General features: G+C 44.1%; 1 protein-coding gene across 1 annotated transcript in view; it reads right to left on the bottom strand.

Moving 5' to 3' along the window:
* Nucleotides 1-27233, bottom strand: part of ttn.2 (titin, tandem duplicate 2) — a 195375-nt gene that overhangs the window by 132180 nt on the left and 35962 nt on the right. Inside the window, exons 42-66 of the mRNA XM_054786449.1 lie at nt 12411-16232; nt 11580-11858; nt 10740-11303; nt 10333-10614; nt 9970-10248; nt 9603-9884; nt 9231-9509; nt 8829-9116; nt 8458-8736; nt 8095-8376; nt 7567-7845; nt 6141-6419; nt 5465-5743; nt 5082-5369; nt 4703-4981; nt 3968-4249; nt 3570-3848; nt 3210-3488; nt 2851-3129; nt 2484-2771; nt 2121-2399; nt 1613-1894; nt 865-1143; nt 503-784; nt 123-401 (exon numbers count right to left, since the gene is read on the bottom strand). Coding sequence (XP_054642424.1) covers nt 123-401; nt 503-784; nt 865-1143; nt 1613-1894; nt 2121-2399; nt 2484-2771; nt 2851-3129; nt 3210-3488; nt 3570-3848; nt 3968-4249; nt 4703-4981; nt 5082-5369; nt 5465-5743; nt 6141-6419; nt 7567-7845; nt 8095-8376; nt 8458-8736; nt 8829-9116; nt 9231-9509; nt 9603-9884; nt 9970-10248; nt 10333-10614; nt 10740-11303; nt 11580-11858; nt 12411-16232 — 10848 coding nt within the window. The remainder of the gene's footprint in view (nt 1-122; nt 402-502; nt 785-864; nt 1144-1612; nt 1895-2120; nt 2400-2483; nt 2772-2850; nt 3130-3209; nt 3489-3569; nt 3849-3967; nt 4250-4702; nt 4982-5081; nt 5370-5464; nt 5744-6140; nt 6420-7566; nt 7846-8094; nt 8377-8457; nt 8737-8828; nt 9117-9230; nt 9510-9602; nt 9885-9969; nt 10249-10332; nt 10615-10739; nt 11304-11579; nt 11859-12410; nt 16233-27233) is intronic.

Raw genomic sequence — 27233 nt, 5'->3', positions numbered from 1 at the left:
AAGGTTTAATGTTGGCAAGTGAATACTGGTTTGTTCTGCAAAGTGAAGAGTCAGAGAGAAGACCTGGACAGTTGCCTCACATTGCATTATCAAGACAAAGTGAGTTGTAGTCAAACACCAACCTAGGACAGTGAGATTAATTTTGCTGAGATCCTTCCCGACTTCGTTCATGACCTGAAACATGTACTCTCCTGAGTCCATTTTGTCAGCCGACAGCACATTTAGGCTGGAAATCATCCGGGTAAATGAGATTTTGTATTTCCTCCCGGAGGCCAGCTCCACACCGTCCTTGAACCACTTAGGTGTGAGCTCTGGGGTGCCGCACACTTTGACCTCTAGAGCGGCAATATCGCCTGCAGTCACACTCAGAGCATCAGGCTTATCCACGATCCTGGCCGGTTCTGGAAGTGACACACAAGTAGTAGAAAGGGGTTTACAGTGTTGCCTATGAAGGGGAAGGAGGAGAACTTGGGGAGAAAGAGAGAATTATATTGTTACCAACCTAGAACAGTCAAATTAGCAAAACACTCCACACTCCCAGCATCGTTTCTGAGCTGGCAGGTGTATCTGCCTGCCGCCGCTGCGTCAGCCGCAAGTACTTTAAGAGCAACCTGGTTGTTCTCAAAGGTGATTTTCCTGTTGTCACCGTCTCTGAGAATGTGATCCTTGTCCTGAACCCAGGACACAGTAATGGGTTCAGAGCCTTGAACTGTGGCCACAAGGGTCACCTCCTGTCCCAGAATCACCGTCATGTTTGACAGTTTCTTCACGAAAGATGGTGGCTCTGGAGAGACGAACAAAGGTCAGCAAAGTGACACATGTCGAAATCTAATTAGGATTCTCAACTGACTCAAGTCTACTGACCTCTGAGTTTCACTTCTGTGTGGCAGATATCGCTTCCTACACTGTTTGACACTTTGCACTCGTATTGGCCGGCATCCGCCAGCTCAATCCCGATGACGTGCAGCGTGGCCGAGCTCCCTTCGCTCAACATCTTATATTTCCTGCTGTCCATCAAAGGCTTTTTGTCTTTGAACCATGTAATCTGGAAGGGAGCTGTACCACGCATCTCGCAGTAAAGACCAACGTCCTTCCCTTTCAGCTCCTCTACCGGTTCAGGTACTTTAATAAATGATGGTGGGTCTATGGAGATACCAGTAAACCGTTAAAGAGGCACAAAAAATTATAGACAGCAAAAGCCTTAAAGCTGAAATCCAAAAGCTTTGGCTTTCCTTCTCCCACAGTTTTCAGGAAAATTGGCCACTGCCAGTGGAGGTGACCTCAAAAATAGAGAAATAAGGCTGAAACTTCACACCGAAGTTCAAATTGGGACAACAATGGCGGACTTGTTAAAGGGTCTCTCATTTTTTTAACTTGAGAGGCCTGCTCGTTAGCTTCTAAAGGAGTATTGACTAAGAGTTGTGAATATTTGCTGGTGAACCTGCTGTGGACGTGACCTGAACATCGTGCTTGTTGGTGCATTAGAACACGAGTCAAAAAACAAAAACTGATACTTTGCTCAAAAATACATTTCATATTACAGCTGATGGATGACAGCTTTAAATTCTGTGACAGTCACTGAAATTGAAGACGAAGTCATCAATAAACCAACCTTTTACAGTTATAGTGGTGCTGCAACTGACACTGCCAGCATCGTTGTGAGCTTCACATGTATAAACTCCATCATCATCAAAATTGGCAGCGAACAGCTCAAGGACAGCCACAGAATCAATAAATGACGTGCTGCAGTTGCCACCATCAGTGAGCCTAGTGTCCTGTTTGTACCAGGTCACCTTGAGAGGTCCGGTACCAGTGACTCTGCACTCCAGGCGGAGTGGCTCACCTTGCTTCACACACTTATCGGCAGGGAGTTTCAGCACAAACTCTGGTGGTTCTGGAAAGCCAAAACATTCACATTAGCTCGTGGATTTGAAAAAGGGCTTAATAGTCTTGGATGACATGAATTCAGAAAAAATTCAGAAAAGAAACACACATTGATGCTGATAAAAAGCTGACCAATTCTCTAACCAAATGTAACAAACAATCTCTAGTTTGGCCTGAGGTATGCCTTAACGCTGATTAAGACACAGAAGATAAGACTGACAAGACGAGTATCCAACCTTTGACCATCAAGTCTGCACTACAGCGTACAGAACCAGCGTCATTGCTGACTTGACAGGAGTAGACACCACTGTGGTTGACACCCACTGAATAAAGCTCTAAGAGGCATGAAAGCCCCTCCAGTCCCATGAGACAAGTGGGTCCGGTCATCAGCTCTGTGTCATCCTTAAACCATTTCACAATGAATGGTGGTGTTCCCTTGAATGTTCCTTTGAAGCGCACCGTGGTGTTGGGTATGGCCGCCTGAGACTCAGGCACGGTCACAAAGCTGGGAGGTTCTAAAGACAGGATAGAAAGATGTATGGGCTTAAGGCAGTGTTTGTAGAGTCAGTGACCAGTTCAAATTGAACACAAAGTCTAACCTTTGACCTTCAGGAATCCAGTGCATTCACAACTTCCCGCTGCATTGTTCAGTTTGCAAGAGTAGGACCCTGCATCCCAAATTTCTAAATGTTCAATTTCCACATACACAGAATTGTCCTGCTGAATAAGTTTGTGTTTCACGCCACTTGAGATCTTGGTTCCGTCTTTCTGCCATTCCACTGAGATTGGAATGGAACCGGATATTTTGCAACCGATTTGAACAAAGGAGCCCAAAATCTCTTGCATGTCTGTCAGGGGTTTAATGAAGCTTGGTGGGATGACTTGTTCTGTTAAAACAGAAAGTCATTATCCACATCTGGCCCAAATAGCAGGATGTATTATATACCGCATGCTTTAAGGACTGACCTAATACAACCACTTTGACTGTGCAGCTGCAGCTGCTGATGTGGTTGGACACCTCAAAGATGTAATCTCCTTCATCCTCTCTCTGAGCTGACTGAATCTTCAGGCTGCTCATGTTGTTCTCAAAGCTCAACTTGTGCTGCCTGATGGACTGAAGCTCCTTGCCATCTTTCATCCATCTTACTTTGAGCTCAGCTGAGCCCGTTACCTTACAGTCCAGGCTGACCGGATCTCCAGTCGTCACCTTTACCACCTCAGGTTTCTCTGAGATTTGAGGAGGTTCTGCATAGCAATAAAGTATCATTGTTATAGTGGTTGCCACAGCAGACCAAGATCAGATAGCAGAGATTTGTCGAGCAAACCTTGGACTGCCAGGGTGGCAATGCACTTATCCTGTCCGGCCTCGTTCATCACCTGGCAAGTGTATGACCCGCTGTGATCCGCTTCACATGCAGGGATTCTGAGAGTGGCTACATTTTTTTCAAATGTTCTCTCTATCTTTGGATCTTCCAAAATCCAGTTCCCGTCTTTTTGCCATTGCACAGAGAGGTTGGGAGAGCCACTGACAACACACTCAAAGACCACTTTCTTACCGAGAACGCAGGTAGCATTTTCCATTCGCTTTGTAAATGTTGGCGGCTCTGTTGGGGAAGACCAATCAATAATATTAATTTTGGCAGTGGATTAAAACCTAAAGGAATTTCTGATGTGAATCGACCAACCTTTGAGGCTTAGCATTGTCTTACAACTGCAGCTTCCCACCTCATTGGCAACAGTGCACTGGTATTCACCAACATCTCCAGCATCACATCTGTTGACCTCTAGGCCCACAGTGTCACTGACCAGAGAGAGGCCATGTTTAGCACTAGATTTGAGCTCCTTGCCATCTTTGTTCCATGTTATCTCAAAGGGAGGTGTCCCTGCCAGCTGACAGTCCAACCAGGCACTGCAGCCTTTCACAATGTTAGCCGGCATCAGCTCTCGCACAAACAATGGTGGCTCTGCATTGAAAAAGAACACAGTCCTCTCTGAACATTATTATTACTTTTAAGCCAGCAAGTTGGCGAAGCAAACTCTAAATCGGTCACTTAAACCGAACGCTAGTATCTCAGTGAATTACCTTTGACCTTAAGCTCCATACTACAGCTCTCACTACCGGCTTCATTGCGAGCTTCACAGAAGTAAATTCCACTGTCTTTGACGTCGGCTCCACAAAGCTCCAGTGTGGCCACAGAGTTAACGAAGGCCATCTTGAAGCAATTGCTGGGGATGACCTCGGAGCCCTCCTTGAACCAGTAGATGTCTATCTCAGGTGTGCCGCTCACTTGGCACTCAAACATTTTACTTTGACCTGGACGAATCACGGACAAGCGTGCCGGGGTCCGTGTGAATTTTGGCGGCTCTGAGTAAGAAATACAACAGATGTGTCCTTCAGAAAGTTGATGACAAGATGACTTAAGTTAGCTGATGGCATGCGTTTCCATCCAAATGTTGCACACATCTCAAACATTATGTGTCCATGTGTCATGTATGGTACCACTCAACTTCCATGTGAAAAGAAGAAAGCAAAACAAGTTGATCTTTTAACAAGAAATGAGTTGTCAGCATCGAGAAAGTTCCAGAGGAGAAGCTTGTACTTGAAATGGAAAACCATGACTTGAACATGAATTTGTGTTTAAGAAAGCAGTTTTCAACATGTTTTTTCAGCTGTTACCTTGTTATTTCATCCTGGTGTGATGTAATTTGTCTAGAACCGATCTAGAACATGCTTAAATATGCTAATATTGCACTCTGGTGGAGATAAGAAGAATGGGCTAACAGATGGATGGAACAAGAACTATTTCTTTTGAGGAACCTTTGACAAAGAGGGTGGTCTGGCAGGAGGTGGCGCCGACATCATTGTGCACTTCGCAGACATACTCGCCAGAGTCCGAGGTTTTGACAAAGAAGAGTTCCAGGGAAGTGGATGTGTTGTCTTTAATCACCAAGCAATCTGAGTTGGATAATATCTCTTTCTGGTTCTTAAACCATTTGATGGTCAATGGCGGCGTGCCCGAGACCAAAACACTAAAATTAACCTTTGAGCCCGGAAGAACATTCATAGATTCTGGCTGTTCAACAATGCACGGTGGCTCTGGAGGAGGAGAAAATCAGTAATTGTCCAAGAGCTTTGTTTAATTCTGTTAAAGATCTGTTAAAAAAATCTGTTAAAGATCAAAGCAAAAAAGTCAAACCTTTGACAAACAAGATCCCAGAGCACTGTGCACTTCCCGCCTTGTTCTTAGCGATGCAGGTGTAGCTGCCGCTGTCTCTGCTGTCAAGATCCGAGATTTCAAGAAGAGCAACATTCTCAAAGAACTTGCACTTGTGTTTGTCATCAGTTTGGATCTGGTTCTCATCTTTGTACCACTGGACGCTTAGTGGCAGCGAGCCTGACACCACACACTCCAGATGAGCAAACGACCCTTTGATACCTTCCGTTTGCTTCAGCTTTCTTGTGAAATTTGGTGCAATTATTTGATCTGACGTGGGGGGAAAAAAGAGTTTAGCAACATTGTGCATGTGAAGATTCTGTAATTCCGTGACAAGAGCGCTGGTAAAAATGTTGGCAACTGACCCAAAATGGTGAGTGTAGCCTCGCAAGAGCTGCGGCCAACATCATTTGAAACCTCAAACATGTAGTCACCTGCATCACTTTTATCTGTTTTATTGATTTTGAGCACAGAGCTGGAGTCTGTGCTTTGAACTTTGTATCTCTGGCTTGAGGATAGCTCTTTGCCGGCCTTCAGCCACTGAACCTTCAGTGGCTTTGTGCCTGAGAACCTGGCAGCCAGTGTGGCCAGATCTCCCTGAGTCACACTGATGGACTTGACTTCCTCTGTGACTGTAGCGGGTTCTAAGATTTGAAGAACAACAATCAGCAAAGACTCTTGAGCCTCATACAAAGAACAAATCCAACATGATCCTGAGCTTGTCTTTAAGTGAACGTGCTCAGAAAATGAAATTCATGTTGTCATGGAGACTTGCTTAGACTTATGAGCTTTCAAAACTCTAACCACAGAACTATGTTGCCTCTAGTGAACTGTGCCTTCTCAGTTACAAGCAACTGGCCTACCACAATGTACTGACAGACCCCAGATCACCTGAGATTCATGCTGGTGAAAATGAATTATACAATGATGGATACATGCTCATTTTAAAAAGTAAAACAATGCGTGGCTTAATGAAAAAGACAGCAGGTTCAGTAAACCGATGAGATTCAGATGATCATTCTGATCTGGAAGGACACCGACCTTTGACTGTCAAGACAGCAGAAGAGGTCTGACTTCCGGCCTGATTCTGTGCATGACATGAGTATTTGCCGCCATGTTTGCTGAAGACCTTCCTGATGTGCAGTAAAGCTGATTGGTTCTTGTATGTCATCTGAATGTTTTCAGCTTCCTTGAGCTCACGGTTGTCTTTGTGCCAGGTCACAACCATAGGCTCCGAGCCCTTCAAGGTGCACCGCAAAGACACTTCGCTGTCTACCAAGGCACTGACACTCTCCAGCTTTTGGACAAATGATGGTGGCTCTAGGACACAACAGTAATCATCATGACTTGTGTTATTGACCTGGTCAGAGTTCACCCTGTACAATCAGTAAAAAAAATCTGTAATCTGCAAAGAGACGCTTAGAAACATCAGACCAAAATAGGGTGCAATATAAAGAACTTGCAATAGAAACAATAAATATGGACTACAATAGAATTAAATCGATTGCAATAATGCATGTTAATGATGCAACTTTGCTGTGCCCCTCAAACATGTCAATGCAAAGTAGCGTCCTGACAGAGGTTCTAGCTAGTGAGGTTAAAGTATGTTCATCCACGAAGTTATGAAGTTAGTTCACAAAGTTACTGAAGTTATTAATCCTTGCTTCCATGGTGCCAAATAAACTACATTTCTTACAAGTATCATTATCACTGGAGGACTGGCTATGGCTATGGCGACACACTGAGCAAGAGAGTGTAGGAGGAGACAAATAGCCATTCTACTCGCTAAGCTAGCTTCAATGTAAAGTAGCAAAAGAGAAAAGCTGGAACTGCGTTACAGCAGAGAGTAACCACCTATGAACAGGAAATTAGCAAGTAGTTTGATTATTAATAGATAATAGATAGTCCAGAGAGAGAATAACAACTACATAGAGACGACACTGTGAGCGCACACGTCCACATTACCTGGCCGCATATGTCAGCAGCCAAAGGAGGAGCCTTTACAACCTGTAGCCTGTTTTGAAATGGTTCTATTATAATTTATATGCCGAAGAATATACAGTATTATGATATATCATTATTGTAAGGCTGCAATATATATCGCAATATGGATTTTAGGCCATATCGCCCATCCCTAAACCAGAAAAGATGAAACCCTTAAATAATAATGTTAAAGTTGTAATCCACCTCTGTTTCTATCTCTTTGTTAGGTCGTTAACATAAAGAAAACCACTCGTAAGACTTTATTATACTTACGCAGAATAGGGGCCATAAAGCCTAGGTCTCTGTCTTGGTTATCTATGGGGATTTTCCTGACATTTTAAAACTAAAAAAAGTTTTAAAATGTCAGGGAAATCCCCATAGATAACCAAGACAGTCTCAATCCTTTATCTTGACGGAGTTCGGGCGGAATCTAAAGTTTCCTGCCAATTATTAGTGAACATGAAGTTAGAGCTTTGAAACCGACCTTTAAGAGTGACTTGACAATCACAAGTGGCCCTCCCCACTTCATTCTCGACCGTACACTGGTATAAGCCCACGTCTCCGGCCTCCACCGCTAGCAGCTGAAGGGCCACCAGGTCATCTTTCACGGTGATCCTGTGTCTCTTATCATTTCTCACCAGCTTTGTGTTTTTATGAAACAACACAGTGAATGGAGCGGAACCAGAGACTTGGCCCTCAAGCATCATCTCAGAACCCTTGACCACATCTTTTGGTTCCAAGAAACGGACAAACACCGGGGGCTCTGAAGAAACACAATGGAGCAGTTAGCACATTAAACTGAACTGACCTAGTTCCAGTTATACTATAAGATATAGAGGAAGAATGGATCTTCATCCCAATTGGGGTAAAGGCGTTAACAAATTGGTGCACAAAGAGATGACTCTTGCGCTCTTGCTGCTGCACACTTTTACAACCCTGCAGTTACTGTAAGTCAATAAAACCATGAAACTTCCCAAATTATGGGTATGTTTCTGGTGCAAAGCAAACCAACCTTTGACTGTGACTGTGCTGCTGCAGCGGTCGCTGCCAGCCTCACTGGAAGCCACACACACATAATCTCCATTGTCCTCTACGGTGCACTTGACTATTTCCAGACAGGACAAAAAGTCCACTGAAGTTATTGTGTATTTTGGACTATGGCTGATTGCCATCCCATCCTTCAGCCACATAAAACCTATGACAGGACTGCCTGTCACTTTGCACTCTAGTTTGACTGAGTCATCACTGATGACCAGCTTGGTCGCCTCTGGCTTGGTCACAAAGACGGGAGGTTCTGAAAGAACAGTTGAGCCTTGATGATGAACCAGGCATGTGTTAAACAATCAAGGATGTTCATGCACATTTTGGTCTGCACCTTTCACAAAGAGGACTGTGGTGCAGTCCACCTTGCCAGCATCATTTGACACTTGGCAGGTATATGTAGCAGAGTCACTGGGCTTCACGGAGGGAAGCTCCAAAGTGCTTGAAGAAGCTTCTTTCTTGATGAAACAGGTGCCGCCACTGATCATCTCCCTGTCCTCTCTGAACCACTTCACAGATAGAGGAGGGGTTCCAGTGAAAGCTGCCTGAAGGCAAACTGTCGTTCCAGGTATAACATCCTGCTTGTCGGGTGTTGCTGTGAATACAGGCGGCTCTGGAGGCCATTACCAGGACAGAAATGTGTATTTAATGTTAGCATCAAATAAATAAAACCGCTGCACACACCAAAAGGAAGAAGGACACCACCTTTGACGTAAAGTGTGCCACTTGTTTCTTTAACGCCGGCTGAGTTGGTAGCTCTGCATTTATAAACTCCAGAGTCGGCTTTCTCCAGCCGAGTGATTGTCAGCTTGGCAGAGCTCTCCTTGAATTCAGGACAAAATTTGGCTCCAGACTCAATTTCCTGCTCATCTTTGAACCAAGTGATGGTGATGGGCTGAGATCCAGACACCTTACACTCCAAGAAGATGTCACTGCCAATGTTACCATCAACTCTTTTTAGGAACTTGGTAAAGTTTGGTGGCATTATACGATCTGCATATTAAAGAGAAGGCATTAATAGTTCTACAAAAAAACGAAACCCAAGAGCTACTGTTGACATTATCTAATACAACTACTTCAAGACGTTATGGCAAAATAGGTGCAAACCTAGAACTGTAACTGAGCATGTGCACTGGTCTTTCCCAACTTTATTTGAAACCTCCATCTTGTACTCAGAGGTATCTCCTTTCTCTGCTTTAAGAATCTTCATGGAGACGACATTGTCCTTCTGGCTCATCTTATATTTGCGTCCACTGATCATCTCTTTGCCGTCTCTAAACCACTTGACTTTCAGATCTGGGCTTCCAGAGATGGTGCACTCCAGCATGGCTGAATCACCGGCAGTCACACTGATGGATTCTGCCGGTTCTACAATTCTAGCAGGTTCTGAGATAAGATTCATACATAGGGAGAGCCATTCAGCATCAGTGTTAAAAAATTAGTCACAAGAAGAAATGCATGCATGAGTGATCATCTGACCATGTACTGTCAGGGCAGCTTCACATTTTTGTTGACCAGCTTCATTCTCGGCTTGGCACAAGTATTTACCGCCATGGCTGATGGCCACGACTGATATGGACAAACTTGCAACATTGTTCTCAAATGCCATACTGATGTTTGGATCATCATCTCTCAGTATTTCAGAGTCTTTCATCCATTTGACCGTCATGGGAGCTGAGCCCTTCAGGGTTCCCTGGAGTTTCACTGCATTTCCCAACACTGCTGTCACACTCTCAACCCTCCTTGAGAAGGTTGGTGGCTCTACAAAAGATTAAAATCCACCAAGAACTAAGATGGAGGCCAGAGAGTCCATGTCGGACAAAAATTGTTAGTTTGTTCTACTAACCTTTAAGTTTAGCTACAGCCTTAGTAGTAACTTTGCCGACGTCATTGGATATGACACACTGATAATCACCCACATCTGCACTTTCAAATGGCTGTATCTCCAGCCTCGACATGGACTCTTGGGAGATGACTTTATATTTATTATTGCTACTGATGGCTTTCTTATTTTTCAACCAAGTGATGTCAAAGGGAGAACTTCCTGCAATTTCACATTCCAGTTGAGCAGTTGTGCCTTTCACCACCTCCACAGTCTGCAGTTCTTTCCTAATGGATGGTGGCTCTGTTGTCAGAAAGGAGCGCATGTGCATGTTGTTACAAGTGCAATGAACAGTGTGGGTGAAGCGACAAGATGTCTCAGACCAACCTTTAACTGATACAGTGGCACTGCAGCTCTCGCTGCCTGCATTGTTGGACACCTCACAGGTGTAGCTCCCACTATCTGTGACATGAACATTAGTTATCTCCAAAGTGGCAGTCCCGTTCGTGAAAGACATTTTATGTTTCTCTCCAGAGCTTAGCTCGCTCTCGTTCCAGAACCAGTGGATGTGGAGTTCTGGAGAACCTTTTATGGTGCAGTGCAAGCGTGCAGCTATTCCATGCTTCCATGTGACACTTGGCTCCACTTTCTTGACAAAGCTAGGAGGCTCTGCAAGCGGGGATTCAAACTCATGACATAAAATTTGGCAAAAGTACAAATAACAAATACTGTACAAATAGAAAAAAGCAAAGCACAGTGCTTGTCAACAACAATCCACCAGCTCAAAGTCTTACCTTGAACTGTCACCAAAGCCTCACAGGAAGTGCTCCCTGCCTCATTTGAGGCTGTGCACACATACATTCCAGAGTCCTTCACTTTGGACTTTGGGATCTCAAGAACAGCTACCTTGTCCTCAAAAGACAGCCTACACTCAAGGCTCTGGTGGACCTTTTTGCCATCCCGGGTCCAGGTGACAGTCACACATGTGTCCTCATCCAGCTGGCACTCAAGCCTCAGCAGCTCATTGACAGCTGCTGACATTGGCTCAATGCTCCTAATGAAATTGGGCTTGTTGATTACCTTTAGCTCTGTGCTAAAAGTAGCAGTGCCAACACTGTTGGACGCCTTGCACAAGTATACTCCCTGATTACCCAGCTCAAGATTGGTAATGTGGAGGGAATACTTGTTCTTGTCACATTTCATGACATGGTGGTCACTGGGCGAGATGGCAATGTTGTCTTTGTGCCAGACCACTTCTATGGGTGAGGATCCAGTGAGTGAACACTGGAGCACAGCTGCTTTTCCCACATAGGAGGTCATTGGCTCTGGTTTTGATACAAATAGCGGCGGGTACATTTCTATGGAGATCAGGCAGAACATGAACATACTTTAGTGGTTGGAAGCACCAAAAATAGTCTAATCCCTGCAAGCTCAGATCTTGGCTCACCACCATGTGAGGTATTCGAGAGAGGAAGCAACTCTAATCCGAACCATATGTCAACAAATAAAACACCAAATCCATTTTTTTTATTCTATAATTCTCTCTCTCTCTCTCTCTCTCTCTCTCTCTCTCTCTCTCTCTCTCTCTCGTTCAGACATGCAAGTAACAAGGTGGATGCAACAAAAGGTCTTACCAGTGACAACGACAGAGGCACTGCAGCTGTCAGCTCCATGCTGGTTTGTAGCTTTACAACTGAATTCTCCACTGTCGGCTTTAACTGCATTCAAGATCTCCAGAGAAGATCCAGTGTGTCGGCTGATGATCCGGTACTTCTCACTTTGTCTGATCTCCATGCCAGACTTGTACCATTTGAAGGTCACACTTGGTGCATCCTCGATCGCGCACTCAAACTTTGCGTGGCTGCCAATGTTTATCTCCAAAGGAGTGATTTTCTGCCTAAAGATGGGAGGAACTGAGGTACACACAGACAAAGAAGAAGGCATATGTCAGGGGGGAAATGAATTGATGGAAATTATGCAAAACAAGAATAGTCGGAGAAAGAAAGAAGAAAGAAGACTGGTGGAATGCACAACAATGGTGGTGGATGACAATTCATTCTGTGGAAAAAAACAGCAAGAACACAAGCCCCAGAATTTGAACAAATTGTATTTTTAAGATGAAGTGCTTATTTCAAGCAGTTTTGAACTGGACTTGGGTTCAGGCTATAGGTAGGAGAAAGATGTGATGTCAGGCTGAAGACCCAAAAGCATGCACACATGGGGAAAATGGACGATGACAGACCATGAAAGTTGCCTGAAAACCTGAATCAAGCAGAGTGTAGCTGATTCTGGTCTTCAGACAATCAGTGACGTGGAGCAAACAAGATGAGGTGAGTTAGTTCCTGCTCAGGCAGATTTAAACGTGAATACTCGTGTCTTGAATGAACATGTCTTAGTAAATGATGAGGGGCTCTCAGTGAAAATGGATGACTAGATGAAACACTGATTTCTGCGTGTTGTCAAACCTCTTGAGACCACTGTGAGTCTTGAAGATGTTGTTGTTCTGCCAGCTTCATTCTCAGCCTCACAAACATATTCTCCTTGATGTTTCTCCTTGACAACATTGCTGATTACCAGTGAGTGTGTGTCGACGTCTGTGAAACACTTGAACTCATTGCCAGATTTCACCAATTGGCCATTGAAAAACCAGTTCACCTTTGTGACATACTTAATGGTGGTGATAAATGTCACTTTACCGTTTTCCTCAACTGTTATATCTTCCAGAGTGGTGACTATTACGGGACATTCTTTTTGCTCTCTCCTGGAAATTGACAGCTCCTCTTTGAAAACTTCCACCATGTGCTCCTTTTGGATGCTGACATCCTGAGCCAGTTCAGAGGGGGTGGTGGTGGTTGATAAGATGGTTGTGAACACAGCGGCCCCCTCAGCCTTCTCTTGGCTCTTCATTGTAGACCTTATCTCCTGTTTTGATACCACCACCGACTGCTCAAAGGCCACGGTGGCCTCAGTGGAAATTTGGACCTGCGATGAGATAGCTTGTGCCATCCTTGCTTCCCTGGATTCCTGGACAACAACCTGCTGCTGAGCTGAAGCACATTCCGCCTCCATTTCAGACTCAGTCCTGAGGGCTGCTGCCTGGGATTCAACAGCAGTGAAATCCACTGAGCTTTCTTGCACACTTGCTGTCTGCACAATGGAGGAATTAATTTGCTTTGAGCGGGCTGAGGTGACCTGTGCTCTCTGAGGTTTATCTAACTGCATAGTACCAGGCTGATCTGAAGTTAAAAGATGGGCCTCCTGGTGCACAATGGCATGAAAAGCTGCTTGAAGTTCAGTTCTGAGGTCAGCTGTCTGAGGATATTCACCCTCAAAAGCCAGAGTGATCTCCAAAGGTGTGCCTGTTGATGTGATCAGGTAGGTAAAGATGGTGCACTTCGGTTCTCTTTGGACTTTGACTTCATGGATTTCTACAGCCTGGAGCCTTCCTACAATATCAGCGAGTAACACAGGCTGCTCTCTGGCTACAGCAGACTGAAGTGCGTCTCTGAGCTGTCGACGTACATTTACATTTGATGGCTTTGGTACCTGAAGTACAAATGTAATTTCTTTGGGAAGAGTCATGCTGTCTTTGGATTCTGACACTCGCATGGACAGCTTTGGTTGCTTAGTAGCAGTGACTTTGGTGGACTCAGACTTTGTGAGCTCTTGAGAGAGCTCTCCTGTCAAAACTTGCTTCTCATCCATTACTATCGACTGCCTGACTGACTGACCTTCCTGGATCTGGACGGCAAAGTCCTGCTCTGCAGCCTCAAGAAGGGCAGTGCTCTCTGTGCAAATCCCCTTCTCCTCAATTTGGACTGGCTCAGTGGAAACTTTTGCCTCTACGTTTGTCTGGCAGGTGACTATGTCTATAGCTGCAAGTGTCTCAGTGTTTCCTGCCTCTAATACTTGACTTTCTGCCACACTGGTGAGGTGCATAACATTCCAGCGATCCTCCTTGTGTACTAATGCACGTTGCTGCTTAATGTCAGAAGTGACTGGCGTCTCCTTCGGCAGCTGCATGGGCTGGAATGACAGCTGGAGGATGTTTTGAGGCCTGGGCTCAGTTCGAAGCTGAGACTGAACTCCAGTCACAGACAATCCAAGTTCTGAGTGCTGATCTGCTGTCAGTTCTCGTTTCTCCTCTGAGATAGCTGCATGGCTGCGAGCCTTTTCTAATTTCTGTGTTGCTAATTGTTGTTCAGGCTTTGTTGTTACAAGAATACTTTCCTTGGGCAGCACCTCAATGGACTGGCTTGACTGGAGGTGGAGCAGAGAAGGGGATTCCTTATGTGGCTGAATGGCAATAGTGCTAGCTCTGGCCTTAAACTCAGATGTATCCTCACAAATGGCTGTTCTCTGTTCATCCTGGCTGACAGTGTGCAATACTGTGGGACTCTTTCTGCTACCTGCCTGCTGTGGGTTTGGTTTCTCACAAGTGAAACAGGTCTCGGAGGGGAGTAAGTCTTGGTCACTGATAACCTGCAGGTGCAACACCTGCTCTCCCTCTAACTGTGACTGAATGGATGTGGTACTATCTAAAGAAGGCAACTCCTGAGAACACTCAGCCTGAAGTGTGCGCTTTTCTTCAGTAGTTAGACTAACCTTCATCATTTTATCCTTAGACAAAAGGGCAATTTCCTCAGCTGGCCTCTGCATGGAGAATGTAATCTCCTTGGCCAAAGTTTGCTTGGACTCGCTGACAGAGGCCAGAACTGAACTGCGTTGCTCTTGCTTGACAGATGTCTTAATTGCAGAATCTGCTGTAGCTACTTCTGTGGTGTGACCCTCTGCAAGCTTATATTTCTCTGTCGACTGGGCGGAGTATAGGATTTTAACACCCTCTTTAACCTTGTAACCTTTCTCCTCCTGTGGTCTGGGGAGGTCTTGAGACTGTTCCTTCACAATTGACAGTGGTAACTCCACTTGATGTCCACTAACTAGATGTTTGGGCTCTGGGCTTGGCTTTATTAAAGCAGACTTTCTGTCAGCCAAGGGCTCAATGCTCGTGGTAGAAAGTGGAGTGAGCTCCTCGGCTACAGCTGACATGACCTTTGACCTCTTTTCTTTGGCTGCCTGGAGCTCGATGACCTCCGGACTCAAAATACGATCACAGTGCTGCTCTGTGAGGTCCTGACTCTCTTCAACAGATGAAGTAAATGCCGCCATGTGAAGCTGCTTATGAGGAACAGCCGAAACCTGTGGTGGGGGCGTGAGGACCACTGACACCCTTTCCTCTACCTCGTGACACTGAAGGACTGCTGCCTGATGGGTGAGATGCTCACGCTGAATAGATGCAGCAGAAATATCGAGCTCTGTAAGAGAGCCCACTTGCTCACTGGGAATAATCTGCCGGTCCTCTGTGCCTATGGTGTAAACCATCTGATCTGATCTTGCCCTGTCCTGACCTGGTAGATTGACCTGGTACAAGCGAGACTCTGTAGCCTGCTCTGTCACAGAAACCTTATAACCTTTCTTCTGAACCACCGTTAGCTTTTCCTGTTTGTCTGACACAGAAAGTGATTTCCTGAACACAACCAGTTCAGCACTACTAGACACTTCCCCCAACTGGTTGGAAGCTTTGCAAGTGTACATGCCACTGTCTTCCTGTTTGACACTTTTAATAGTAATGAAGCCAGATCCATCTGGGTTGGCTGTAATAATGCAGTTTCTACTAGACTGGATCTCAAAAGCACCCTTGTACCACTTAACTTTAGGGGCTGGCTCACCAATGACTTTGTAATTAAAATAAACCTCACCCCCTTCTGAGCACCTCACAGGTTGGATCTGTGCTAAGAAGGTTGGAGGTTGGCCTGTCATTTTAAACATTTTCTCAACCCATTTCTGTGCCTGGCTAACATCATCCTTTATCACTTCCAGGTACGTGGTACATGTTGTCTGGCCAAATCTGTTGGAGGCAGTGCAGGAATATTCGCCCTCGTATTCAGATGTGACATGTGTAATAGTTAACGTAAACTCCTCCTTCTCCTCTATCAGCTTATATCTAGAAGAGCTCTTGATCACTTTCCCATCGTGAGACCACTGAACTGTTGGCTTTGGCGTTCCGGACAACTTGACAGTAAATGTGGCAGTCTCTCCAGAGCTTACTGCTACTGGAGCGAGCTGGCTGAGAAAAACTGGTTTTTCCTTTTTCTTCTCTAAAGTGGAAGAGTAGCTTTTATACTCTGGCATGAGTTCAAGTGTTTTTGTTTTCTGCGGTAACTGGACACCAGTGTAGTAGGTTTCCTCTTGTTCCTCCACTGTAGTGACGGTGGTGCTAGAACATTCTGTCAGAAAACATTTATCATTTAGAAAAAATTATTTTAGCAATTCAGACAAACAATAATATAAATAAATGAAATACATTTGTGTAATTCCTGAGTGACATGTTCCACAATATTATTCACTGTAAGTCAGTTTCTATATAAATTGCCCGAATGACAGCAATGGGTTAATTGGAAACGTCTTTTTTTGGTCTATATAGGAAGCATTGACGTGCAGTCAGGGGAGGCCGTCAGGAAAAATAAACAAAATATATGTCAATATTTGTGCACGGGTCTGTGTTATAGATGTATGCTCTGTATGATTACAATCATTGTTAGCATATTCTTATGTAAAAATTGCTAAATGTGTGCATTTCTTGATCAAATGCAGGGCAGTAACCCGAGGTGAGGCAATAGTCAAAGGTTGGTGCCAAACCTCACCAACCTTTCTCTTTCTCAGCATGTCTGCGATATGTTTGCAGAAAGCTTTATTATACACTATGATTTTCTAAAACTTGTGTAATGTATTTAATGTAAAGGGGGAGTTACATCCCAACGTACTTGCTCCTACGTGCTACGTGCTCCTACGTACAAAAATGGGGAAAATCGCAAGAGACACACACATTGCCAGCACAGATTTTCAAACCCGCAGACAGCACGAAAAGCCCTTAGGAAGAAAATTTGGATGCAAATTATTTTCTGCGTGCACGCAGGAAAACCTTGCACACAACGAGGTCACAAGAGCAAGGCAGAGGCGGAGTGTGTGTGTCGCAAGTTTAATAGTACATTATGTACATTGCCTGGCCACGGCAGAGGCTCCTCCAGCTGGTTCTCCTGACCTCCGTGGATGCCGCACTCACAATCTAAAAGCTACCAACGGAGGGCGAGCGTCAAGCACGTGGGTGTCACGAATCACTTACTCCCTAAGTACGACACACTTGCAACTCATCTGATACCCTACTCTCTAAGTGCTGGCCACGGCCAACAAATTTCCCAAAAATTGCGAGCCCGTGCGTGTGGTAACACGTACGTCGGGATGCGACTCCAGCTTTAGTATGTGACATCATTATTCTTGCTGATCTGAATTTAAACTGTAGCGAAAAGTCAAATGTGAGACAGACAGTACTCTGCTCCACCTGAAGAAGGCATACATGTAAATCTGACACCAAAGGATTCAGTGCCTCACCGGCCATGAACTTCACAGCATGTCACTGTTAGCAAGTGAACAACTTGACATGACAACACTAGAGTGCAATCATGAGGTACTGTTATTATTGGTCGCTCCAAACAAAACAGTGAAGGTATTCTGTTATTTGCGGTGACAAACACAACAAAAGCTTTTTAACTAGGAGTGCTCCGATCGATCGGCCACCGACAAATATCAGTCGACTTCATAGGTCGATAAATACCTTTCAAAGGCGAACACAAAAAACAATCGGTGAGTGGCGGCAAATCCTACATGTCTGCTGTGTCACTTAGGGTTGCCAACAAAATGACGTATCTCTTTTTGAGCCGACATGGGACACACTTTGTCCCGCATTGCCGCAAGAACCAAACTAGTCTGTAAAACCTCAATGACTTCAGTTTAACAGCTTGACAGCGTGTTTGATCACTCCTTTACCAAACCTATTTCTGTTCGACTATTCTTCCATCTTATTTTACACGCTTTGCCTGTCTAGATTCTGATTTCTATTTAATAAAGAGATTTATTTGTATTGTTTTGTTGTGTTAATATTGTTATCTTGAGATAAAAAAATAATTATTGAACAATTATTTCCCATATACACTAGGTCCCCAACTTACGAACACCTGACTAGCGAACATTCGCGGTTACGAACACAAGCTGACTGGTCTATATTTTATTTTATTTTGCCTTGTAGTCGCTCAATCAGTATTTATACTGCTACTGTACATGCTTGACCAGTAGAGGGCACTGTGACACTGCTAATGGGACCAACAGAGGCAGCGTTAGAGCTAATGGGACCAACACAGGAAGAGTTAGACGCTGGGGAGATAAAGCTAAATGGAAAGCTAAATTATACAAGACAGACAGTCGTATGTCCCCGGACAGAGCGTGTGATTAAAGTTTATGAAGAGTTAATAGGCCTGCTTAATTCAACACCACCCACAGAACACTACCTCTTTTAGAAGAGTCTAATGACGACGACGATTTGTCCTTTTTTTCCAATATCTCCTCCTCCTCCACCACAAGCAACGACGTATGCTCGGCCACTCCTCTTCAAAGGTAAATAACATTTATCATTACGTATTATTATATCACTTTTATTATTGTTTTTTTCATTAATTATCCTCGTGTAATATTACTACTGCATCCAAACTCATATTTACATACATACGCATATACTGTATATGTATACACGTACATGCAGTACCTATATAATTGGTAATATTACCTTTTCCCCTACTTAAGAACAATTCGACATAAGAACGGTCGTCTGGAACCAATTGTGTTCGTAAATTGGGGACCTAGTGTATTAGTATTACTTCAAAACATGCATCAAATTAATTTCAGGTTTGTGTCAAATAGTACAAAAATTGTTTCACACAAATAAAGACAAAAAAAAAAGACAATCCGCACAAATGTTTATTTTTTTAATAATTATCTATTTGCCAGGGGCCCTTGGAAATGTCTAACAGCGGCCCTGGCCAATAGCACAAATCATAAATAAATTAAAAAATGTACAGTTATTCCACATGATCGGTATCGGACGATCTCACTCATGGATGATTGGTATCAGAATCGGCAGCAGAAAACCCTGATTGGAGCATCCCTGTTTTTAACACAACCACGACTAGATTCTAAGGGCGGACTCACACTAAGCCAGTCATACCTTGTCTGGGTCCACCCCACTTGACACACTTTTAGGATTAATTTTAACATTTTATTGCTTGTTTTTAAATGCCTAAATGGGCTAGCCCCCTCTTATTTAAGTGATTTGCTGACTTTGCTCACTCCCACCAGAACACTTAGCTCTTGCAACCTCTCTTTTACATTGTCCCAGGGCTAGACTAAAACAAGAGGAGAGCCCTAAACTTTAGAACTCTCGCCCCTTCCAAACCAAAACTGCTCCTTCTGTGGAGTGTTTTAAATCAGCACTAAAAACGCACCTTTATTCACTGGCTTTTAAGACAAGCTAATTTAGAATGTTTTTAAGCTATTTATTTTATTTTGTTTTTAACTTTGTATTGTATTAAATGTTTGACTTGTTCTTCTACTTGTTCTTATTGTTTGTATTGTATTTTAATACTTGGTAGATGTTGCCTATTTTGGCTATTTTATTAAATTTTTCTAGCATTTTATTTTCTTCATCTGTATAGCACTATGGGGCGGCATGAACTATTTTTAAATGTGCTTTATAAATAAACCTTTACCTTGACCAAAAGTCCGACACATTTGATTCATGACCGACACGTTGGATTCATGTGAGCAAACTGATGCATGTCCAGGCATGACACTCTCCCCTCATTCAGATTGATTGGAAGAGATTCTACACACATATACATGCAAATGTCGAGTTGAGCCACAGAACTACTGTAATGCGATCTGTCCTTGCAGGTTCGTAATGATAACCGACACAATTCATAATGGAAATAAAATACAAAGACTCAAAATTATCCAAAAGTCAAACCCACAGCACTACAGTATTGTGCACCCATTCTACGTTTGGGTGTGTAATAAAGATGTGTCATTTAATTAATACATTTGCAAATAATGACAATTAATGACAGCCGCCCCCGTGCACAAAAGAAATAATCAGAATGACTTCAAAGACTAGAAATATACCACAAAGTCAGGGAAATTACAAATACAATACAGCAGAACAGAAGTGATAGGATGAGTAAATGGGTTGTTGCACGAATGATCAGTGTGAGTGCAGGCCAGTGGGGGCTAGAAGAGAGAAGGAAAATTGCGACCACCTCTAGCATAGTACGAATGGCAGAGTGAGTGAATATGCCCTAAGATTTTGATGTTAAAGAAAAAAGCTCAGACTCTAGTTTTACTTTGTTAGTTTATTTTACAAACTCTAAGACAATCATTGCATTTGTACTCTCAAAACAAATGACGCAAGGCCTCATATGTACAACAAATCCAAACATTCTATGACTTTTTAAACAGTTTGACAGTCAGACACTCATTAGAAATTGTTGTAAATTGGTTCTAACATGGAAAAGCACTACATTGACCCAAGCACAATGTCCTATGCCCACAAGGCTACAAAGAATATATTTTTTTTTTGTAAAAATGTGATTCAAATTCAGTAAGCTACTGAAGATTTGCGTTAAGGCTTGGTAAGACATTTTAACATGTAGCTTTATTAGTGCCATCTTGTTTGGGATACACTGGCAACAAAACACAAACTGAGTATGCTTCCTTTCCAGTCATGCTAAGAAATATTTGTCATTTTACTATATTTTCAGTGCAGACCCTTTAGGAAACAGGCAAAAGCTTGGAAGCAAATAAACACTCAAGAGTGAATGCCTAAAAGCATGACATGTTTTGGTGAGCATAAACTAATAGTTGTCCTCTACAAGGAATTTAATTTAAACGGATTTATCATCCCACAACCAAACTATAAATATTCTATATAGCATTCTAAGGTTTGTAGACCTTTAACAGTGCTGCAGTTTCGGTCCATCCGGCCGCGTTCTGGATAACACATTTGTACTCTCCAGCATCGCTCTGGCTCACATTAGTTATGAGAAGGTTGAAGTGGCCTGCAGTTTTCTCCTGAATTATATACCTAATGTCTGTGACACGCTCACCATCTTTGTACCACTCTGCTGTCGGGTTTGGCTTCCCGTTAACCAGACACTGTAGGATGACCGGCGTGCCGACAGCGGTGGTTACATCAGTCAGTGGAATGACACACCTTGGGGCGGTCTCAGTTACCTGGAACTGAAAGCTACACATGTTGGACGACTTTCCCTTGAACTCGACCTTGTCATCTTTTGCTGGCTCAGCAAACACGTCAAAGTTGATGCTCATGTAATGGTCTTCGCTCATTTCACCGTCCGTGTTGGCCACCAGACAGACTGCTCGCTGAGACTCATCAGCCTCTTGCTGAAACTCAAACTCAAGCTCAATTTCTGATACTTGTTCACTGTCTACTAATGAATTACCGACCAACAGGTCAAACTTTTGTGGCTGAACTTTGGCGCTGCCAAGTGACACTGATGTTAGCTCCCTGCCTCTGGTCTTTCCAGAGGAAAACTTGGTGCTTAGCACCACTAGCGAGGCTCTACACAGAGTCTCACCAACAACATTAATGGCACTACAGGTGTACACACCACCATCCTGGGCTGTAACTTTACAGATCTTCAGGAAGTGGTTGTCACCGTCAGACAAATGCTGGTATCTTTTGTTATTGTGAGGAACTGTTTTGCCGTCTTTGAACCAGGACACAATGGGAGATGGAATTCCCATCAGTGAGCACTCAAACATGACAATAGTACCCTCAGATGTTTCCACGTCACAGATGGGATTGATGAACCTTGGAGGCATTTCGGTCACCTCAAAAGCTATTTTCAGGTCATCGTGTTCCTGAGTCACAAAGTCCACAGTCCCCTCCTCATAAATACTCGGTATAACATCCAGAGATACAATCATGCTCTTGCTGTCGGCTGTGTATTCCGGAATTGTGATGATCTTAACCTGTCTCTCAAACTCCTTCACCTCATTTTCATCCAGTTCCACCTCAAGCAGAATCTCTTGAGGAGAAGGTGAACGAGAAGAATCATCGTTCTCCACATCAAACTCCATCACGTGCTGATGGGTGACGGCAGGTGGAGCAGGCAGGATCCTGGCTTCCTGTGATACAACCACAACTAAAGCAACACTTCTGGCTTCACCAACATCATTCACAGCCTCACAGATGTACTCTCCCTGATCAGCTTTACTGATACCGTGAATTGTTAGAGAGATGCTATCACCATCTCGCTCCATATTGATTCGGTCATCAACCACCAGCTGGTTTTTGTTGCAGAACCATTTCACTTCAGGAGATGGAAGACCAAAAACCTCAGCAAGAAACGTCAAAGAGTCATTTTCAAAGACCCTTTTCTTAATGAGAGGTCTGAGGAAGGCGGGAGGAATTCCCTGGACCTTTTCCTGATGAGTTGTAAGACCAAGAGAGCCTCTACTCTTGGTAAGGTACCACTTGTAATCCATGTTTTTCTCCGGGGGCACTCTTTCCAAGCCTTCATCATCAGCAGTTGTGATGCACTGGACTGGTGAGAAAAACCTCTCACTGGAGTCTGTCGAGAGTTTCTTTTGTTCTACGGGAAAGAATGGATACTCCTGAGGGGTCTTAAAACCACCCGGTGTAACAGAAATGGGAGTCTGAAAAGAACTAGGAGACTTCGGAGTGTGGAAAGTTGGCTGGGAAATATCTGTAGATGAACTCGGGGTGTAGAATCTTTCGGCTAGCTCTCCTACCTCATCACTGACTGTGCTGCTAATCTCTATCGACATCTCAGACTCAGGAGAAAGCGGACGCCCCCAGTCTGTTGGAGGATTGTAGTACTCATACACAGCACCAAAAGTAACTTCCTCTTCTTCCATTATGCCAACAACTGTTGCTGCTCCGTCTTCTCTAGCTTCTTGGGTCCTGTGGTTCTCAGTCTTGGAAGCAGCATATTCCGGACCACCGATTGTACTACAAACTTTTGGTTGGAGAAATAATGGTTCTAGATTTTCCAGGATATCAAGCCTTTCATTAGCCTTCTGAGTTTGCACACTAGGCCCAACTACATCACTACAAACCAACTGTTCTGCTTGCATAACATCAGCCTGGAAGGTTGGCAGGGTGACAAGCACACTGCTGTCCAATGATCGCTCTGAGATTAAATTGTTATGTCTACGTGGTTCATCATTACCTTCTTTAACATCTTGGTTTTTGTTTTGCACCACTTTAGTGGACTGCTCTTCTCCAGGAGCATCATCAGGATAACTCTGTACCTCCACAATATTTTCAGAGTTTATGGTTTCCCTTTGTTTTTCCGAGTTTAGTGTATCAGATACTCTTTGCAATTTCCCTGCTTTGCTGGTTGGAACTGAGGCGTTGACTGAGCATTTTACAGAAGGAACTTTGGCAGATTGAAAAGGAATGAAATTGCTATTTTTTTCAATTACTTGTACCATTTCCCCATTCCCCAATACCCCTCGTTGCCCTTCAGTCATATGTTCAGGAAAGCCAGCAGGTTTCTTGGGTCTTGGCTCAATGATCTCTGGAGACTCCAGCACTTTCTCTACAAACTGTTTGACAGCTACCTCCTCAACATTTTCTGATATCATACTGGTCTCAGGGGCTTTGTCCTGTGAGGTGATGTGCTGTAGGCTCCCTGAAGACCCAGTGTTGGTTGCTGAAATATTAATTTGGGTAGGTCTTGGTGGGTTGGTTGGCATGGAAGTAACCAAGGTCAAACCACAGTCAGTATCTATGTTGTCAGTTTTAGGTGTGACTGTGTGCTCCTGATATTCATCATGAGGAATGGCCACTGCTGGTATAAACTCCTCAGGGAAAAGTGTTTCTTCTTTCTGCTTCTGAGACAAAGGTGGTGTCGTCAACGTCATTGCTGAGTCAGACTCAAAAGCTTGTTTAATCTGAGACACTTTTATCACAGCAGCAGATTGTTGCAGACCACAGCCAGATATAGGCTGTAGCTCACTATATGCATTGGCTCTGAGTTTTGGGGCTACATCTGATGGAGTGCGTAAAACAGTAAGTTTCTTTGTTCTGTCTTTGATAACTTTTTCGTCTGTGATGTCAATAAGATCTTCATCTTGAAATATTACATCACAAATGCTGGAGACCTCTCCCATTTTATTTCGGGCTACACATTTGTACACTCCAGCCTCGGTACAACTGAAAGAGCTAATGTAGAGCCTGTGTACTTTACCATCAACCTCAGTTCTGTATTTAGACAAGGTGGTTTTAAGACAAATATTGTTGCAAAACCACATGACCTCTGGAGACGGTTCACCGGTGATGATGCACTCGAGCACAGCTGTGCACCCTTCTGAGCAGTTCAGGGTATGTAGTTCTTTCCTCACGCAAGGAGCTTCACCAACTACATCAAAGGAGAAGGTAAATTTGTGTTTGCCTGGCAGGAAGACTCGGTCATCTGAAGCTTTTTCTGCAAAGCTCTGCATTTTATCTTCATTGTAGTCCTCCATCATCACAGGTCTTGGAGTGGGGGCATTCACTCTGATCTCTACGGGAGGTGAAGGTGAATGACAGTCATCTGAACTAATGTATTGGTGACTCAATGGTTGAGGAGCTTGTAATGTCTCCTTTGACGTTTCAATGCAGGCCTCTCCTCGGATGCCCCGATGTTTATCTCCCCTTTCAAACTCCTCTCTGACTGCCACCTCCTGTGAGATTCCTTTCACCAACTTTTTGTTTGAGATCTCCAAAGTGGCGCTGCAGATGGTTTGTCCATGCATATTTTTTATGACACAGTCGTATGTCCCTTCATGGTCTGTGGTTGGATAGAAGATAGTCAGCTTTGATTCGTTAGCTTTGACTGTGATGTCATAGTCAGGGTTGTGGACCAGTGGGTGTCCATCCTTGAGCCAAGTGACTTGTGGCAGAGGGTCACCTTGGAACTGGCAGCTCAGCTCTGACATCTCACCAGTTCTTACTTTAAGTGAAGAGGCTTCCTTTACAAATATTGGACGACAGCTTGGAGCACTTATACCAACTTCCTTCACCATCATGGATTTCTCAGTTTGGTAAACACCACCATTGGAATGGTCCTGCCCTGGGGTTCCATTTTCTTTGTTTGCTACACTTCCATGTTCAGATTTGTCCGGACCTTTTTCATCTTCTAGCGTCACAAACTCTTGGGTCATTTCCTTTTGTCCTACACTCATTAAATCATTGTGTTGTTCCCACTTGCTGTTCTCCACGGTTGTTCCCCTCACCTCTCTCAGTGCTTCTTGGATACTTTGGCTACTGGATTTATAAACAGATGTAGTGTAGCCCTCTCTGCTCTCCTTTCTTTCTGACCTTTCTCTTCCGTAAGGACTGTGGACTAGGGAATGACCCCTGACTGACGACCCCTTATGCGGGCTATGTTCATCAGCCCCTGAAGAGACAAAAGTAGGTGAAGAGGGTGAATATTTTTGATTTACTGGTGAAGCATCACAGTCTTCTTCTGGTGCAGAGAGCAATTCTACAGGCCGAGACAAAACTGCATGCTGAGGTAAAGTACCATCTGAGGGTTTAGATGGTTCATACACTGCAGCAAATTGAAGAGGTGAATGCTTCATCTGTGCGAAGGCTCCACCAGCAGCCACATGTTGTTCTTGAGATTTTTGCCCATAGGAATCTACATCAATATGGGAAGATTTACTTGGAGCCCCTGCCACACATTTAAGTACCGTATGTGGAGGAGAGAGGTTATCATAGAAGGACTCTGTTGGTGGAGCAAAAGTCCACCCAGACTCCATTTCAACTGCTTCCTCTGTTTTCCATTTAAGGAGACCCTGAGCCAGAGCCACCTCCTCACTTACAAAGTAGTCACTGTCCCTCTGCAACCTAGTCTCACGACCCTCAGTCGGCAGCTCACCTACAGGCAACCACTGTCTGCCATCACTTTTGTGATCAGAACTTGGTTCACTCATGAAGAACTTCTCTTTGGCTGTTTTTCCAAAGGAGGACATTTTGCTGGGGGCCACATCATGCTGGGAGACAGATTCTACAGCTAAAATTCCAGCAACACTTGTTTCCACCTGAAGATGAGGATATCCATCTGGCTTAATGGTCTCTTCTTGTTCCATAAGAACATCTTGTTGCCATTTCATTATCCGCTGAGTGAGGGCTTCCTCTTCACTCACAAACTTTTCACCCTTCTTCAGCTCTGAGATGTTCTCCATTGAGAGCTGGAGTTCATGGTCTTCACTTGTTTTCTCAAACAGAAGCTTTTCATCTCCCACTTTTGTCCTGGTTAACGTTTTCATACTGGGAGATTTTTGTATAGATACAGTTTCCAGTCCCTCTGCTCGCCTTTTTGCTCTGGATTTCTGGGATGGGGGAAGGGTTTGGGCCTTCCCCACTGTATAATCTGCTTCATTTGACCTAAGTATTGTCACAGCCATGGCTTGATCTAGGTGTAAACTATCCGTGCCCTTTTCACTGTGAGTGTAAACAGCTCCCTCTGGCTCCATATATGGTGTTTCTTCTGGCATTAGCAGGCCCATTTCAGGTTGAAATGTTTCCTCCTGTGTCAACTGTATGCCTTTCTGCCATTTCTTGATTCGTAGGGCCAGGAGTTTTTCCTCACACTCAATTCGCTCTGCTTCCAGGCTCTTCTCATACTGTTCCCTCAAGGACTCTCCAGCACATTTGTCCTCAACATTTTCTGTTGCTTCCCCAGTTTCTTTTATTTTAGGCTGTGCCTCTACATGCATTTTGGCTCTTGGTGATGACTGTGGTACCATTAATGGTTCCTTACCTTCTCTTTCCTCTGCTCTGACTTCTACTTTGGGTAAATGAGGTGTTGAATTAGTTGCAGCTTGAGGTTCAATTTCCTTGGCCTTAATTCTGGGCAATTTATGGAAAAGGGGCATGGCTTCTGTCTCTTCAGTTGTTATCTCTTTCTGTCTCTGCTGAGTGTAAATATGCCCTTCAGGTTCCATGTACAACGCCTCAGCTGGCATGGGCAGCTTACTTTCAAAGTGAAATTTTTCGTCTTTCGAGATCCTACTCCTTTCGGACAGTTTCCTAATCTTCAGAGCCACATGTTTTTCCTCGCATTCCCAATTGTGTTCTGTTGCTTCAGGTGGGGCGTTGTCCCTGGTGGACTTGACAAATTTGAGTTCATCTGTAGTGGGCTCAATTCCTATAGGTTCCCTGATGTCAGTGTAGGCAGCTTCCTTATATGCTAATGACTCAGAGTATGGGGGTTCAAAGAGGTATGAATCAACCTCCTCTGTTTGACGGTCAACCTTGAGGCCTGCCACCCTACCTGAAGCCTGAAGCTTGGTAATTCTTTGGACTC

This window comes from Dunckerocampus dactyliophorus, chromosome 9, assembly GCF_027744805.1.
Source record: "Dunckerocampus dactyliophorus isolate RoL2022-P2 chromosome 9, RoL_Ddac_1.1, whole genome shotgun sequence".
NCBI classification, from domain to species: domain Eukaryota; kingdom Metazoa; phylum Chordata; class Actinopteri; order Syngnathiformes; family Syngnathidae; genus Dunckerocampus; species Dunckerocampus dactyliophorus.
The sequence above is the reverse complement of the archived record's forward strand: the minus strand, read 5'-3'. Positions and strand labels throughout refer to the sequence as shown.